Source organism: Papio anubis, chromosome 8 (assembly GCF_008728515.1).
Source record: "Papio anubis isolate 15944 chromosome 8, Panubis1.0, whole genome shotgun sequence".
Lineage (NCBI taxonomy): Eukaryota > Metazoa > Chordata > Mammalia > Primates > Cercopithecidae > Papio > Papio anubis.
In genome coordinates this window covers 37,943,882-37,957,366 of record NC_044983.1, presented here as the reverse complement: position 1 = coordinate 37,957,366, position 13,485 = coordinate 37,943,882, and the positions used below count along the sequence as shown (strand labels likewise).

At 36.6% G+C, this 13,485-nt stretch overlaps 1 protein-coding gene and 1 long non-coding RNA gene across 8 annotated transcripts in view; both read right to left on the bottom strand.

Moving 5' to 3' along the window:
• ADAM18 (ADAM metallopeptidase domain 18) overlaps positions 1-4,028 on the bottom strand; it is a 148,603-nt gene extending 144,575 nt beyond the window's left edge. The window contains exons 1-2 of one of the 7 annotated variants that reach the window (XM_021942254.2): positions 883-1,005; positions 210-286 (exon numbers count right to left, since the gene is read on the bottom strand). In XM_021942254.2, coding sequence (XP_021797946.1) covers positions 210-286; positions 883-937 — 132 coding nt within the window. In that variant the 5' untranslated portion in view covers positions 938-1,005. Of the gene's footprint in view, positions 1-209; positions 382-882; positions 1,006-3,460 lie in introns of those variants that run through there. The other 6 variants (XM_021942247.2, XM_021942248.2, XM_021942251.1 and 3 more) reach the window with 6 other exon arrangements.
• A 1,794-nt stretch (positions 4,029-5,822) lies between these two features.
• Positions 5,823-13,485, bottom strand: part of LOC101009104 — a 54,020-nt gene continuing 46,357 nt past the window's right edge. The window contains exons 4-5 of the long non-coding RNA XR_004185798.1: positions 9,291-9,359; positions 5,823-5,993 (exon numbers count right to left, since the gene is read on the bottom strand). This is a non-coding gene — a long non-coding RNA (uncharacterized LOC101009104). The remainder of the gene's footprint in view (positions 5,994-9,290; positions 9,360-13,485) is intronic.

The following is a 13,485-nucleotide window of genomic DNA, read 5'->3' as shown; positions in this document are numbered from 1 at the left end:
GTGTTAGGAAGAGATGAAGAGAAAAGACAGGGAAATAAGCAGCAGAAATGGGGGAGAAGAGGATCAAAACATGGCAGGAGACAAAATAGCACAGGCAAAATATTATGATTTGGCAATGAATACAATTGCGTATGATCTGACTTAATATAAGGGTAAATAAAAATTGCCATAAAACTTTAAATATAGAATAAATATTCCTCATCATTTACCTTCCTCTCTGAAACTTCACTGTCATTTAACAAAATCTTCCGTGGAACTGTGACATGCAGAAATATTCCTTCAGAACCTGCAGTAAGGAAATGTGCTTGTTTTCGTCTTTGTTTTGCATCCACAATCGTCTCAGTCAAGCATGGGTTCTTATCCCTGACTGCATGGTGGCGTCTAAAATTTTAAGTAAACGTTTTTACATGTGCTCACACTCTTTCTAGTCCACAAATTTCACTACATAATTAACAGCACATTGAAAATGGCTAAGGCACAAAAAAAGAAAAAATAAAAGTAGACATTGCTGTTCTACAGGCCCCTCTGGTTCCCTTTTAGAATCGCTGCGAGGCTTGCTTCCTCAGGACTCTGAGGCGCTCGCTGAAGGCAGTTAGTACTCCACCACCTCCATCCTTCACAGAGTGGGAAGATCCCGGAAGGCGCGCTGCGTGTGGGCCACTGAGACCATGGGCGCTGATGCAGAGCGCTAACAGCTCCTCCGCTAAGGACCTTGCTTCCCCTGGCCTGGCGTAGAAAGGTGTCCCTGACACACCGGAAGCACCTGCTTGAGATCCCAAAGGGGAGCGGGGGAGGGTCCCAGAATAACAAGAAACTGCTCCCAGGAAGAGCCCAGGCCCGCTCTAAAGCCGAAGAAGAAAGGGGAGGCTCCCGGGGACTTACCTACGTGGGCTTGCAGCCTTCCAAGCTCAGTGAGAAGGGCAAGGAGAAAGAACATGGCTCAACCAGAGCGCAGGAGGCACAGCCAAGGACAGAGACCGTTGAGCAGCGCTGAGCTCGCGGGCAGGCTCTTGGCCACCGGGCGCCTGGGCCAGGGAGGACCCTGTGCTGCCCCAGGACCCTGGGGGTGAAGCCTGAGAAGCTCTGGGGGCTGAGCCACTTCCGCAGGCCAGGGAGAGGAAATGCCAGATGGAAGCATAGGTTGCGCAAAATTTGTTGCAGAGAAGTTTAAGTTGTTTAAAGCCCTCAGTAGTTACATTGGGGTAAATAAGCCAGATTTTCCTTTTTAGTGAGGTTCTTGGTAATTTTGTTTCCCCATATCACGGTTTTATGGCAGGTTTTATTTACTAAGGTGGAAGAGAAAGAGGAAAAGAGAAATAACAGCTATTATTATTAGCTATTATTACTAGCAATTTTCTACATGCTACTGCAGACTTAAATATCTTTGCAAATACCGAAAAATCAAGAAAATTGAACTTTTTTAATGCTGGTACAATTTCACCATTATTCATAATACCAAGACATGGAATCAACCTAAGTGTCGATGAGGAATGAGTGAATAAAGAAAATGTGGTACTATACACAATGGAATAGTACACAGCCTTAAGAAAGGAAATTCATTTACAACAACAGGGATGGAACCAGATAACGTTATGCTAAGGGAAATATGCCAGGCACAGAAAGATAAATACTGTATGATCTCATTTGTATGTGAAATCTAATAAAGTCTATCTTATAGAAAGGTGATTACCAGAGGCTAGGGAAGGTGCGATGAGGGATGGGGAAAGGGAAAATGTTGATCTAAAGGTACAAAGTATGAGTCAGACTGAAAGAATAAGTTTTAATGATCTCTTGCACTACATGGTGACCACAGTTAATATAATGAGCATATTTCAAAATTGCTAAAATTTATTTTCAATGTTCTCGCCACAAAGAAATGATAAATTGATGAGGTGATGGATATGGTAACTAGCTTGATTGAAGCATTCTATAATGTATACATAGATCAAAACATCACACTGTACCCTATAAATACACAAAATTATTTGAAATATATTTGCAAAAAAGAAAATGGAGTTTATCCTACTAAGACCATCAAAAAGCACTTTTCTTCAACTGTGTATTTTTCTCATAAAACTATATTATAATCAGTGGAGGAAAGAGAAAGGAAAGCTTTAATATTTAGTGTTATTTTTGCAAATAAAGAGAATTCAAGAAAATGGAACTTTATCTTGAAAAGACAATCAGCACTTTACTTCAACTGTGTACCTTGCTTACTACACAAGATTATAATATAGTGTTCTAAGGGAAAAGAAAACTTCTGCAATGCAATCTGACTGTTTTGTTAACAGTGACTCTAAGCTCTGAGTAAGAAACTCTGGAGACAGGAAGGGCAGCAAGGCAAGGGGAGAGAGAAAAATTGAGACCAATGTGGAAGACTATGCAACTGCCTCCCTTAGCTTTTTGACAAATATCTTTTTAAAAAAATGGCACATGTCCAAAACCTAACTCATCTACCACATTCAAGCCTTTTACTCCAGTACCCCCTATTTCAGGGATGAATTATGTCCAAATATGTGTGCAAAAATTGTGTGCAAAATTGTGTGCAAAAATAAAACTGATCAGGGCCGGACGTGGTGGCTCATGCCTGTAATCCCAGCACTTTGGGAGGCCAAGATGGGTGGATCACCTGAGGTCAGGAGTTCGAGACCAGCCTGGCCAACATGGTGAAACTCTGTCTCTACTAAAAATACAAAATTACTCTGGTGTGGTGGTGGGCACTTATAATCCCAGCTACTTGGAAGGCTGAGGCAGGAGAATTGCTTGAACCCCAGAGGTAGAGGTTGCAGTGAGCCAAGACCGTGCCATTGTGCTCCAGCCTGGGCAACAAGAGCAAAACTCCATCTCAAAAAATAAAAAACAAAATAAATAAAACACATGAGGACTAAAACTTGGATCTGCCAGGTACTGGTACACCTGAACAGATAGCTCAAAAATTATTATTGACAAGAAGCAGGCCAGTGAACACAATGACCCAAAATAAGTTAGTGGAAATGAAGATGAGAGACGTCTGCTAGAATTATCCCAGGTTGTATTTTCTGGTAAAATTATCCCAGGTTATATTTTTAAACAGCTTTATTGAGATATAATTCACATGCCATGCAGTTTACCCATTTAAAGCATACAATTAAGTGATTTTTAGTATGTTCCCAGATATGTGTGATCATCACTATAGTCAATTTGAAATTAGTTTCATCGCATCGTGAAAAAACTCTGTGCCCATTAGCCATACAGTACCCTTCCACCCCCAACACAAGTTCTTTGTCCCACCCCTCCACTCCCTAAATGACCACTAAACTAATTTCTGTCTCAAGAGATGTCTCTATTCTCGACATTTCATACAAATGAATATGTTATAGGAGGCAGAAAGAAATTATTTAGGTACACAGGGTAAAGTGAGTCCCTGGCAGAAATCTTTCCTTTTCACAAAAAGCAGCTTAAAAATAGCCCCCTTTCTCACCTCAGGCAGTTCAAAGAAGTCACTTCTCTTCTAACAACAAGCAGATGAAAGTTCAGGCTGTAAATCACAGATCAGCAGCTTGGGCTCAGAAAGAAGGGGAAAGTCTCCTGGGTAATCACCAAACTTCACACTTACACAATGGGCCCCAGTAAAACAGCAGACTTTAATAAGCACATTCCTTTGCCTTTAGGCACACTAAGATAGGGAAGCTAAAAGCAGACTTGGTAGGGGGAGGGAATGCCTGCAGCTGCAAGAAGATGTCTGAGAACAGACACAGAAACTCTCCCTCCAAGATAAGCATAACAAAGTGACGCAGACTGAGATTCTGCCTATGTGGGCAGGGAATGGAATGAGAACTGACAAAAAACTCTGCGCCACACAGATAGCACACCTGGTCTCAATCAAATCGTCTGGCCCTAGGAGGACAAGACATCCCCTCCTCACGAGCCCCCTCCTCACTAGCCCATTTATAAAAACTCTGACAACTTGGCAACCCGCTTGGGACCCCTCTCTGTCCTTCCCTTTTGTCTATTAAACTCCTGCTCCAAACTCCCTCTGTGTGTGTGTGTGTGTGTGTGTCCATGACCTCAATCTCCTTGGCCATGAGACAAAGAATCTTTGTACTTGCCCCAGACAACGAGGCTGCTTCAAATACACATGTAAATATTTGATGCTTGTGACTGGCTTTATTCATTTAGCATAATGGTTTCAAGGAACAATCATGTTGTACCAGTGTCAGTGCTTCATTCCTTTTTAGGGCTGAATAATATTCCATTGTTTGGATGTACCACATTTTGTTTATCCATTTTTCAGTTGATGGATGTTTGGAATAGGAAACTCTGGACCTCTGTGGTGAGGTTCCTCCACTTCTGTCCGAGGAGCATCGTGGTTTGTGATGAAGACTCTGTAGGTCCTAATTGGACTCCAGGTGGGCTAATGGATCCCTAACCCATGTGCAATGCTCTGCGATGTGTAGAAGTGCCCCCATCTCAGCAAGAGGCAGAGGGGAGGGGAGACCAAGGCAAGAAAATCTTACCCAGAAATGCCCAACTTCAGGGAAGACAGAGCAGCAAGTTTGGGTTTTCCCAAAGGACAGAGAAATCTTCTAGATCAGTTTATACAGGGCCAAGGAAGCATATGTACCTGATGGTACGATTGAGGACAGAGAGAAACCCTCTCATATTGTTTTATATTGTTTTATACTCAGTACTTGTTTTAAGAAAAAACAATGAAGTAAAACCAAAGACAGGCAGCCCGGCGCCAGCCCCGGAACCAGGCCTGGGTCTGCGTGGCCTAAACCCAGTAGTTAAAAATGAACTCATGACTTAGAAACAGATGTTCCTGACATTGTATAGAAGAACATTGTGAAACTCCCTGCCTTGTTCTGTTTCTCTCTGACTACCAGTGCATGAAATCCCTGTCGTGTATCCCTAGATTGCTTAATCGATCACAACCCTTTCATATGTAATTTTTAGTGTTGTGAGCCCTTAAAAGGGACAGAAACTGTGCACTCGGGGAGCTCAGATTTTCAGGCAGTAGCTTGCCCATGCTCCCAGCTGAATAAAGCCCTTCCTTCTACAACTGGGTGTCTGAGAGGTTTTGTCTGCAGCTCGTCCTGCTACACTATGACCTCAAACTCAGCTTGAGCAATTTCCTGAGAAGAGATACTAGTGACTATCTGGGGGCTGTGAGAGTGAATACCTAGTAATTCTTCCACTCAGAACCCTAATGCCTGGAACAGACAGGGCAGGGGAATCATGAACTATCAGAGAGGTGTGGCTGTTGGTGTCCTCTCTTGAGATGGCAGCAGTCAGCATGACCGTGGGCATCTGAAGAATCTGAAAGTTTTCAGTTTAGGATGTAACAAGTGTCAGGCCTCTGAGTCCAAGCCTGCACGTATACATCGAGATGGCCTGAGGCACCTGAAGTACCACAAAATAAGTGAAAATGGTCAGTTCCTGCCTTAACTGATGACATTCCACCACTGTGATTTGTTCCTGCCCCATCCTAACTGATCAATTGACCTTGTGAAATTCTTTCCTTGGACAATGAATATCAGAAGCTCCCCACCCAGCACCTTGTAACCCCCGCCCCTGCCTACGTGAGAAAAACCCCCTTTGACTGTAATTTTCCACTACCTACCCAAATCCTATAAAAACTGCCCCACCCATATCTCCCTTTGCTGACCCCTTTTTCACACTCAGCCTGCCTGCACCTACGTGATTAAAAAAGCTTTCTTGCTCATACAAAGCCTGGTTAGTAGCCTCTTCACATGGATGCGCATGACAACTGGGTGAAAAAGAGGCAAAGTGTTTTTTTCCTAAAGATTCATGGCAGGTAGAATAATAGATACACACTTGCATACTTTCTGTCATAGAATTTATTTTGTTTGTGCAATTGAAAGCTTTAAGCCATAATGAAAGGAGAAAAAAAGGCGATTTTTGTTTTCATTGTTGAATCAAACTAGTTAATGGTAAATTTCTTGGTAATATCCTTTCTCTGTCTTATGGCTTTTGATGTTGTCATGTAGTTACTGTTGTAAAAGAAATACAGAAAAATAGAAATGTTAAATGTTCATTGTTAATAAAAGTTGTCTACTTTTATAATGCAACTACAGGTATAGCAATTAATTAGTCAAATAAGACACTGCTTGTTATACTGTTGTATTAATAATTTGTGCCTGATACTCAAGACATTCATAAAGCAAAGTTCCTTATTCATGAATAATGTGTGACAGTCACATTAAAAGTAAATGTTGTAAATTCGTAGTCACATACGTTTCATTAACATGGTCTCTAAATTTACATCGATAATGGAAATCACCAACAAGAAAACAGAAAGGGAAAGAGCAATGTAAACCTGTGAAAAAACAGAAAAAAAGTTCCTATTTATTTCTCTATTATATTATGTATCTGCAGAGGGAGAGAATTTTCAAAAACGCTCAGTGCATTTCCAACAGGTTTCCACATATACACATTCAAAACCATACTCATCATTCACTCCCCTCCACTTCCTCACCCCAACCTAAGACAGTTCTTTCCCTGCTATCCAGTATGTCCTCGGTAAAAGGTTTCACTATCCATTCTGCCAGAAAAGTAGAGGTCTTTGTAGTTCTCTCTTTAATTCTAATTCAAATACATCCATTCAGTAACCAATTCACCAGATTCTGCCTCTGTCATATTCCTGAAAATAGTTTTGTGCTTTTCCTCCTCTCTAATCCTGCCCTTGTCACATCTTTCCTGTGCATTCAGTAATCTCTTAGCTGCTTCCCCAGTCTGCAGTTCTGACAGAATCCATTCTCCCTACTTTATCCCAATGAAATAGGTAAAATGCAAAACATGTCATGCCAGATCTCTCTCTTACAACCTCAAAAATACTTTATGCTCTTGCTCATACAGAAAAACATTTGAAGTCCTTATTGTAGCATACCAGTTACTTGTCTTGGCTCATGTTACCTATTTTATTTTTTAATATCTCAGTATTCATAGATTTGCAAATGACTTTTAAAAAGCACAAAGAGCCCAAATTCTAGAAAAAGGCCTAGTTTTACATTTTAGCCTTGCTGTTTTCCTGCTTTGCATCAATAGTCATATTATTTAAGCACTTTTTCTTACATTCTGCATCCAAACTGTCAATGCATTCTGTTGTGTCACCTTCAAAATGTATCCATCAGGTTATCCTTACCACTCCTGACTTGAAGTACTATCTTTTCTCTCATGTATTATTGCAGTATTTTCTTTACTTCTACTCTTGCGATCATACAGACAGTTTTCAACAAGTCAGCCTTTTAAAGAGTAAGGCCATGTACCGGGAATCTAAACTATTCAGTAATTCTTTCCTTTCACTCAAAGTAAAACAGAGATGGACTCCAAAAGCTCCAAGACCCTTCATGGTGTTGCTTCTCTGACCTAACCACAACGACAGCCCTCTGACTAACTCTGCTCCAGGTGGACTCACGTCTTTGGTATTCTTCAAACATTCCCAACTTATTTTGTATCATATCATTCATGTACTTGGAAATATATTGCCTAGATATATGCATGAGTAATTCTGCCAATTCCATGCCTCTGTAGGATAGAGTTGATTTACAGTTAAAATCGAAAAGCTCAATCTTTATCTCCAGGAAAGCCTGGGTGTCTGGTTTTGACTTTTTGTTGAGAAAAAGGCATTGGGATTGCTAATGGGCTGTTTAAAATCTACAATAAGGAACCTTGGAGCCCCTTGTTTTTCTGATCCCCCAATTCTTGCCTGCACGCTCTCTTGCTACACTGTACCCTTTACATTTAAATAGAAGCTTTTTGTGAGTTCATCCTTTGAACTTAGGTAACTCCTTTCAATGATCAAAACTGAGTAACTATTTCACCTCCTTCAGATTACTTGTTTACAAATCACTTGTGCTATATGACCTATTGAGAAAAAAATATGTAAAATTGTTATCCAATTCCTTCCTCAACAGCAACTCTCCCACTCATCCTTGCTGCTATAATCTTTTATATATGATTAATCGTGTTTCAATTTACTATGTCATCACCTTGTATGTCTATTATTTATGGGCTGATAGCCTAACCCTCTATCTCATATTATTGAGGCAAGACTTCAATGCAACCAGAAGCTACTGTTGGCAGAAGGAAGCTGTGAAAAGAGGGAAAAAGGAAAGCAAGATGTTGCATTTATGACTTATGAGTTGGAAGAAATCAGGGAAATGGTAAGCTCTAGGAGAAAATGACTATGGTTGGCCAATGGTGGTGGTAGGGAGTTCAGGTGAAGACACGCAACAGGACGGTGAGATTCTGATTGAAGGACATGAGAAGAAGGCAGTAGCCAAGTGCCAGAATCCTCAGGTAAGATATAAGCTTCTAATAAAGTTTTTAATGAGGATGTAGAGATTGGTCTAGGCATGAATAAAGCTTTTACATTGAGGTTACAAGTTATAAAGGTTTTATTTGGTGGCAGATAAGGAAATAGAGACCCATGGACATAATTATTACTCAAACTCTGATACAAAGGAATGGGAGATAACCAACTGGATGAAATCTTGATCTTGCTCTATATTGAATTTTTGAATTTTTCAATTTACTGCCAGTAATAGACCTAACATCAAACTTTATTATTTTTCTACCCATATGAATTTGAACAGTACACGTGTATGCCTATTTCAAGCCATTTCATGGTAAATAATTAATTGTCTTTCTGCCTTGGAGGGAGAGTGTATTTAGCATTTTGCTTAGCATCAACTAGGTCCTCAATCCATGTGTATTCTATTCCTTATCCCTAACCACATATCAGGCTATGTTTTAAGATTGTAAGTTTCTACTCTAGAGTTTGATTGCTTTAAGTTAAACCCCAACGGCAAAACTTACTAAAACTCTATACATATGAGGAATTACTTAAATTATTTACATCCGTATTCTTATTTCTAAAATACGGATAATACTACCCATATAGTGTTATTAAGGAAAAACTGTAAATCTAGGGAAACAATCTGTGTAAATCAACTAGATTTACCAATTTCTAAATAAATTAGAATCTTAAATGAAGGAGCAGGAAATATGATTATTCATGAATACTTTAAGAATGCATGTAAAATAATTTGGAAGTCATTTCTTATTACAAAAATATTTTTAATAAATATCTGGCTGATATCAGTTACATTAAAATATTTCCAAATTAGCATAAAGCAGTAATAACATAAAATACTTTAGTCTTTTCTTAGCATATGATATTAAAATGTAGAAGCTGTGATGATAAAATATGGGAATAACAGCTTTCTCAAACTAAGGTACTGTTAAAAATTTTTAAATATGTATGTATTACAAATTATATCACTTACCTCTATGACTGGTTGCTGTCACTACTGCTGTTACTGTTGCTGCTACTACTGCTGACTTCTGATGTAGAACTGTACAAAAGAGATTAACATTGGTTTTAGGGTTAATAGCCATTGTAATCTCGAGCAAAATCAAGAAGAGTAAAAAAGCTACATTTGTGATAGCTAATTAATAGGTACCGATACCACACTTTGCTTTCCATATACCTCTCAGAGAGCATACATTTTTGTGTTTGGCCTTTATCTAATGTTGGTCTAACATTTTTTACCTTCCACTCACACTTTTTGCTCAGTGCCAAAATCCCTTCATTTTATTCCATTTAAGACCAGTGACGGCAATTAAAATGAGGAAAGGTAGAAAAATGTAGGAACTGATGAAAAGGCCATTTTTCTGAGGAAGAGCATGTCGTTTCACAAACAAGGGTGTACTTTTTCCTGAAAACATGAGAGGGACTTTTACAAACGTGATATTTAAAGCGTACTGCTGATTTGAATTTTAAAATTTGAAATTCAAATACAGTTATAGAATAAATACATAAATTTGAATTTAAAAGTGTTTTCAAATCTTCTATGAACTGTGCCCCAAAGTGTATTATATGTTTATGTCAACTCAGTACACTTACACATATCTCTGACAATATACAGCCATTGGCAATATGCAATATTATTGACAAATTCAGTCAAACTTTTAGCTATATTTAATCTTTATTTACATGATATATTCTAATCTATCATATTCTAACATATTGCCATCTATGAATGCCTACATATAACACATTAACTTAATATTATCTAATAAAGTGTTCTTCAGATTAAAAATGGAGCAAAAAAACTGTTTCAAAGTAATTTTATAAACAAATATTGAGGGTGAATCATAAAAATTAATAAATGATAGTACTTAAATTGAAATAATAAATAAAGATATGTGTTCATATGTTCATGAATTAGAATTAATATTGCTTAAATGTCCATACTACCCAAAGTAATCTACAGATTCAATGAAATTTTTATAAAAATATCAATGCTATATTTCCTATAAATAAAACTTTATAAAATTCATATGAAACCATAATATAAACATACATGGAAAAAGTAGAATGGTGGTTACCAGAGGCTAGGGGCATAGCAAAAATGAGGTGTTGGTCAAAGGATGCAAAGTTTTAGTTAGATAGGAGGATTAAATGATAAGTATTTGATAGGATTGACATGCTAATTAACTTGATTCAATCATTCCACATTGTGTATATATATCATAACATATCATAATATGTCATGACACATCATAACATGTCATGACACATCATAACGTCACTTCTTACCTCATAAGTATATACAATTATAAGTTGTCAGTTAAAATTACAAACATTTCAAAGTAAATTTTAAAGCAGGGCTATATAAGCAGTTTCAAAAATAATTTTATGAAAAATTATTGACATGCTTGGGAACTAATTTTAAAGTGAGTTAATGGCAAAATTTTTATGGAAAATTTCCACATTCTTTGTATAATGTAACATTATTCTACTTTTGACTGTATTAATTAGAAAAATAGATATTTCTCTAATTAATATAAAAATGAGTATCAAGAGAATTAGAGAGGAATATAAAATCTATGCAAAAATATCTATACAATTAAATGAAAGAAATAAACCAGACAAGTAAAATATCAATGTAATGAATTAAGCAATCAGTATTGCCACCAAAATATTATGATATTAAATGTAAATAGATTTAGTGACCATCAAAAAAGACAAGGAAACAGTAACTTTAAAACACATGTACATGCATGCACACACACACAAAGGCAGACAATATAATGATATCTTGATTTAACGTGATTTGTCTAAAGAAAAGTGATTCAGAATGTTTTATATAAGAAATGAATTGCAATGCAAAACTGTTGAAATTAAGCAAATATGCAGCAACCTTAAAGTATGGTAGAGCTCAACGCTTTTAAGGTTCTTCACTATCTCATGTATGAGAAAAGGTTATTTCCGTGCTATTTTGGCTATTGGAAATAATGCTGCTATGAAAATGGATGCGAAAATACCTGTCTGTGTCTCTGCTTTCAATACTTTTGGGTTTACATGTATATGCAAATTGCTGGTTACTATGGTAATTCTGTGTTTCTTTTTTTGAGGAACCACTAGAGTATTTTCTACAAAGCCTGGATCACTTTACATACCATCAGTTATGTGCAAGACTTTCAATTTTTCCACACTCCTGTCAACACAATTTTAAAAAAAAATTTTTATACTAGCCATTTTAGTAGATTAAAATTGTTATCTCCTTATAGTTTTGACCTGCGTTTTTCTAAGAGTTAGTAATGGTAAATATATTTTCATGTACTCATTAGCCATCTATATATCTTCTTCATGTACTCGTTAGTCATCTATATATCTTCTTTCATGCACTCATTAGGCATCTATATTTCTTCTTTCACGTACTCGTTAGACATCTATACATCTTCCTTCATGTACTCATTAGCCATCTATATATCTTCTTCATGTACTCGTTAGTCATCTATATATCTTCTTTCATGTACTCTATTAAGAATATCTTATATCTTCTTTCATGTACTCGTTAGTCATCTATATATCTTCTTTCATATACTCATTAGTCATCTATATATCTTCTTTCATGTACTCGTTAGCCATCTATATATCTTCCTTCATGTACTCATTAGTCATCTATATATCTTCTTTGAAGAAATGTCTGTATTCAAGTCCTTGGCCCATTTTTAACAGGATTTTATTGTTTTGAGCTGTAGGAATTTTTTACATATTCTGAATATTTATCAGATATATAATTTTCAAATATTTTCTCCCATTTCACACATTTCTTTTTTTACTCCGTTGAATGTGTTCTTTAATGCACAATTCTTAATTATTAAACTCCAATTTATCTATTTTTCTTTTGCTTTCTGTGGTTTTGGTGTCATATACAAGAAATTATTTTCAAATCCAATGTCATGAAGATTTCCCCCTGTATTTTCTTCTGATATTTTTATAGTTTTACAACTCACATTTAGATCTTCAATCCATTGTGAGTTTGTGTGTGTGTGTGTAGAATACAAGTATGGGTACAACATCATCCTTTTGCATGTGATTATCCAGTTTTCCCAACACAATTTTTTGAAAAGATTGCCCTGTCTCTATTGAATAGTTTTGTCAGTGTTGTTGAAAATTATTACAACATATATGAAAGGATTTATTCCTGGGACCCTTTTTTATTTCTTTGTAAATCTTTCATTTTCTTAATTTGTTTACCAAAGTAATGTATCAGTTTTCAAGAAGGTACAGAAGAGCCTTGAAGAGAAATTGTCTTTTTATTTTAGCTATTATTGAACACAAGAGAGAACTCAGATTTTTTTGTACTGCCCATAATGATTTTTAAAAATCAGTACAAGAAGACATTACACAATATGAATCAGACAAATCCAAAGAAACATAAAGCTGGATTTTAATCTGTAATGATAATTATCTTAGTCTGTTTAGGCTGCTATTACAAATTATCATGGACTTGGGGGCCTATAAGCAACAGAATTGTACTTCTCACAGTTCTGGAGCTAGGAAGTCCAAGATAAAGGTGCTGGCGACATTGTGTGGTCAGGGCCTGCTACCTCATTCATAAATAGCCATCTTGTTGCTATAACCTCACTTGTAGAAAGGGTGAAGAATTTCACTGGGATCTCTTTTACAAGAGCACTAATCTCATCTCATTCATACTGAAACACAGTAAAAATGTAGACTATAAAGTTGATTTTCTATGTTTAAATTTCAATGTAGGATTTTATAAAGCTGATTTTTGCTACTTTTATTCCTATTTCTCTAAATAATCTGTGATATAATTTTTAAAGTACACAAAATAAGGATTTAATGGATCCCAGGTTAGAGATAACTTCTGAGGGTTATTTTCAGATTAAGTAGACTTCAAGACAAATATGAAGAAATAAATTACAGAGGTAATAAAAGAAGCAGTTCCACACAAAGACATTAAAATCCAATGAATGCAGCAATTAATGAAGATTCAAGATGGAATGAAAAATAGTGAAATAAAAAATACGGAAATAAATCCATAATCATGCTTGGAGCTTTTAAAAACTTCTGTCTTAGTATTTGATAGAAGTAGAAAAGAATTAGTTACATCAATTATTCAGAAAGTACAAACCACTCAACTCAGCTAATATGAAATTGATGCG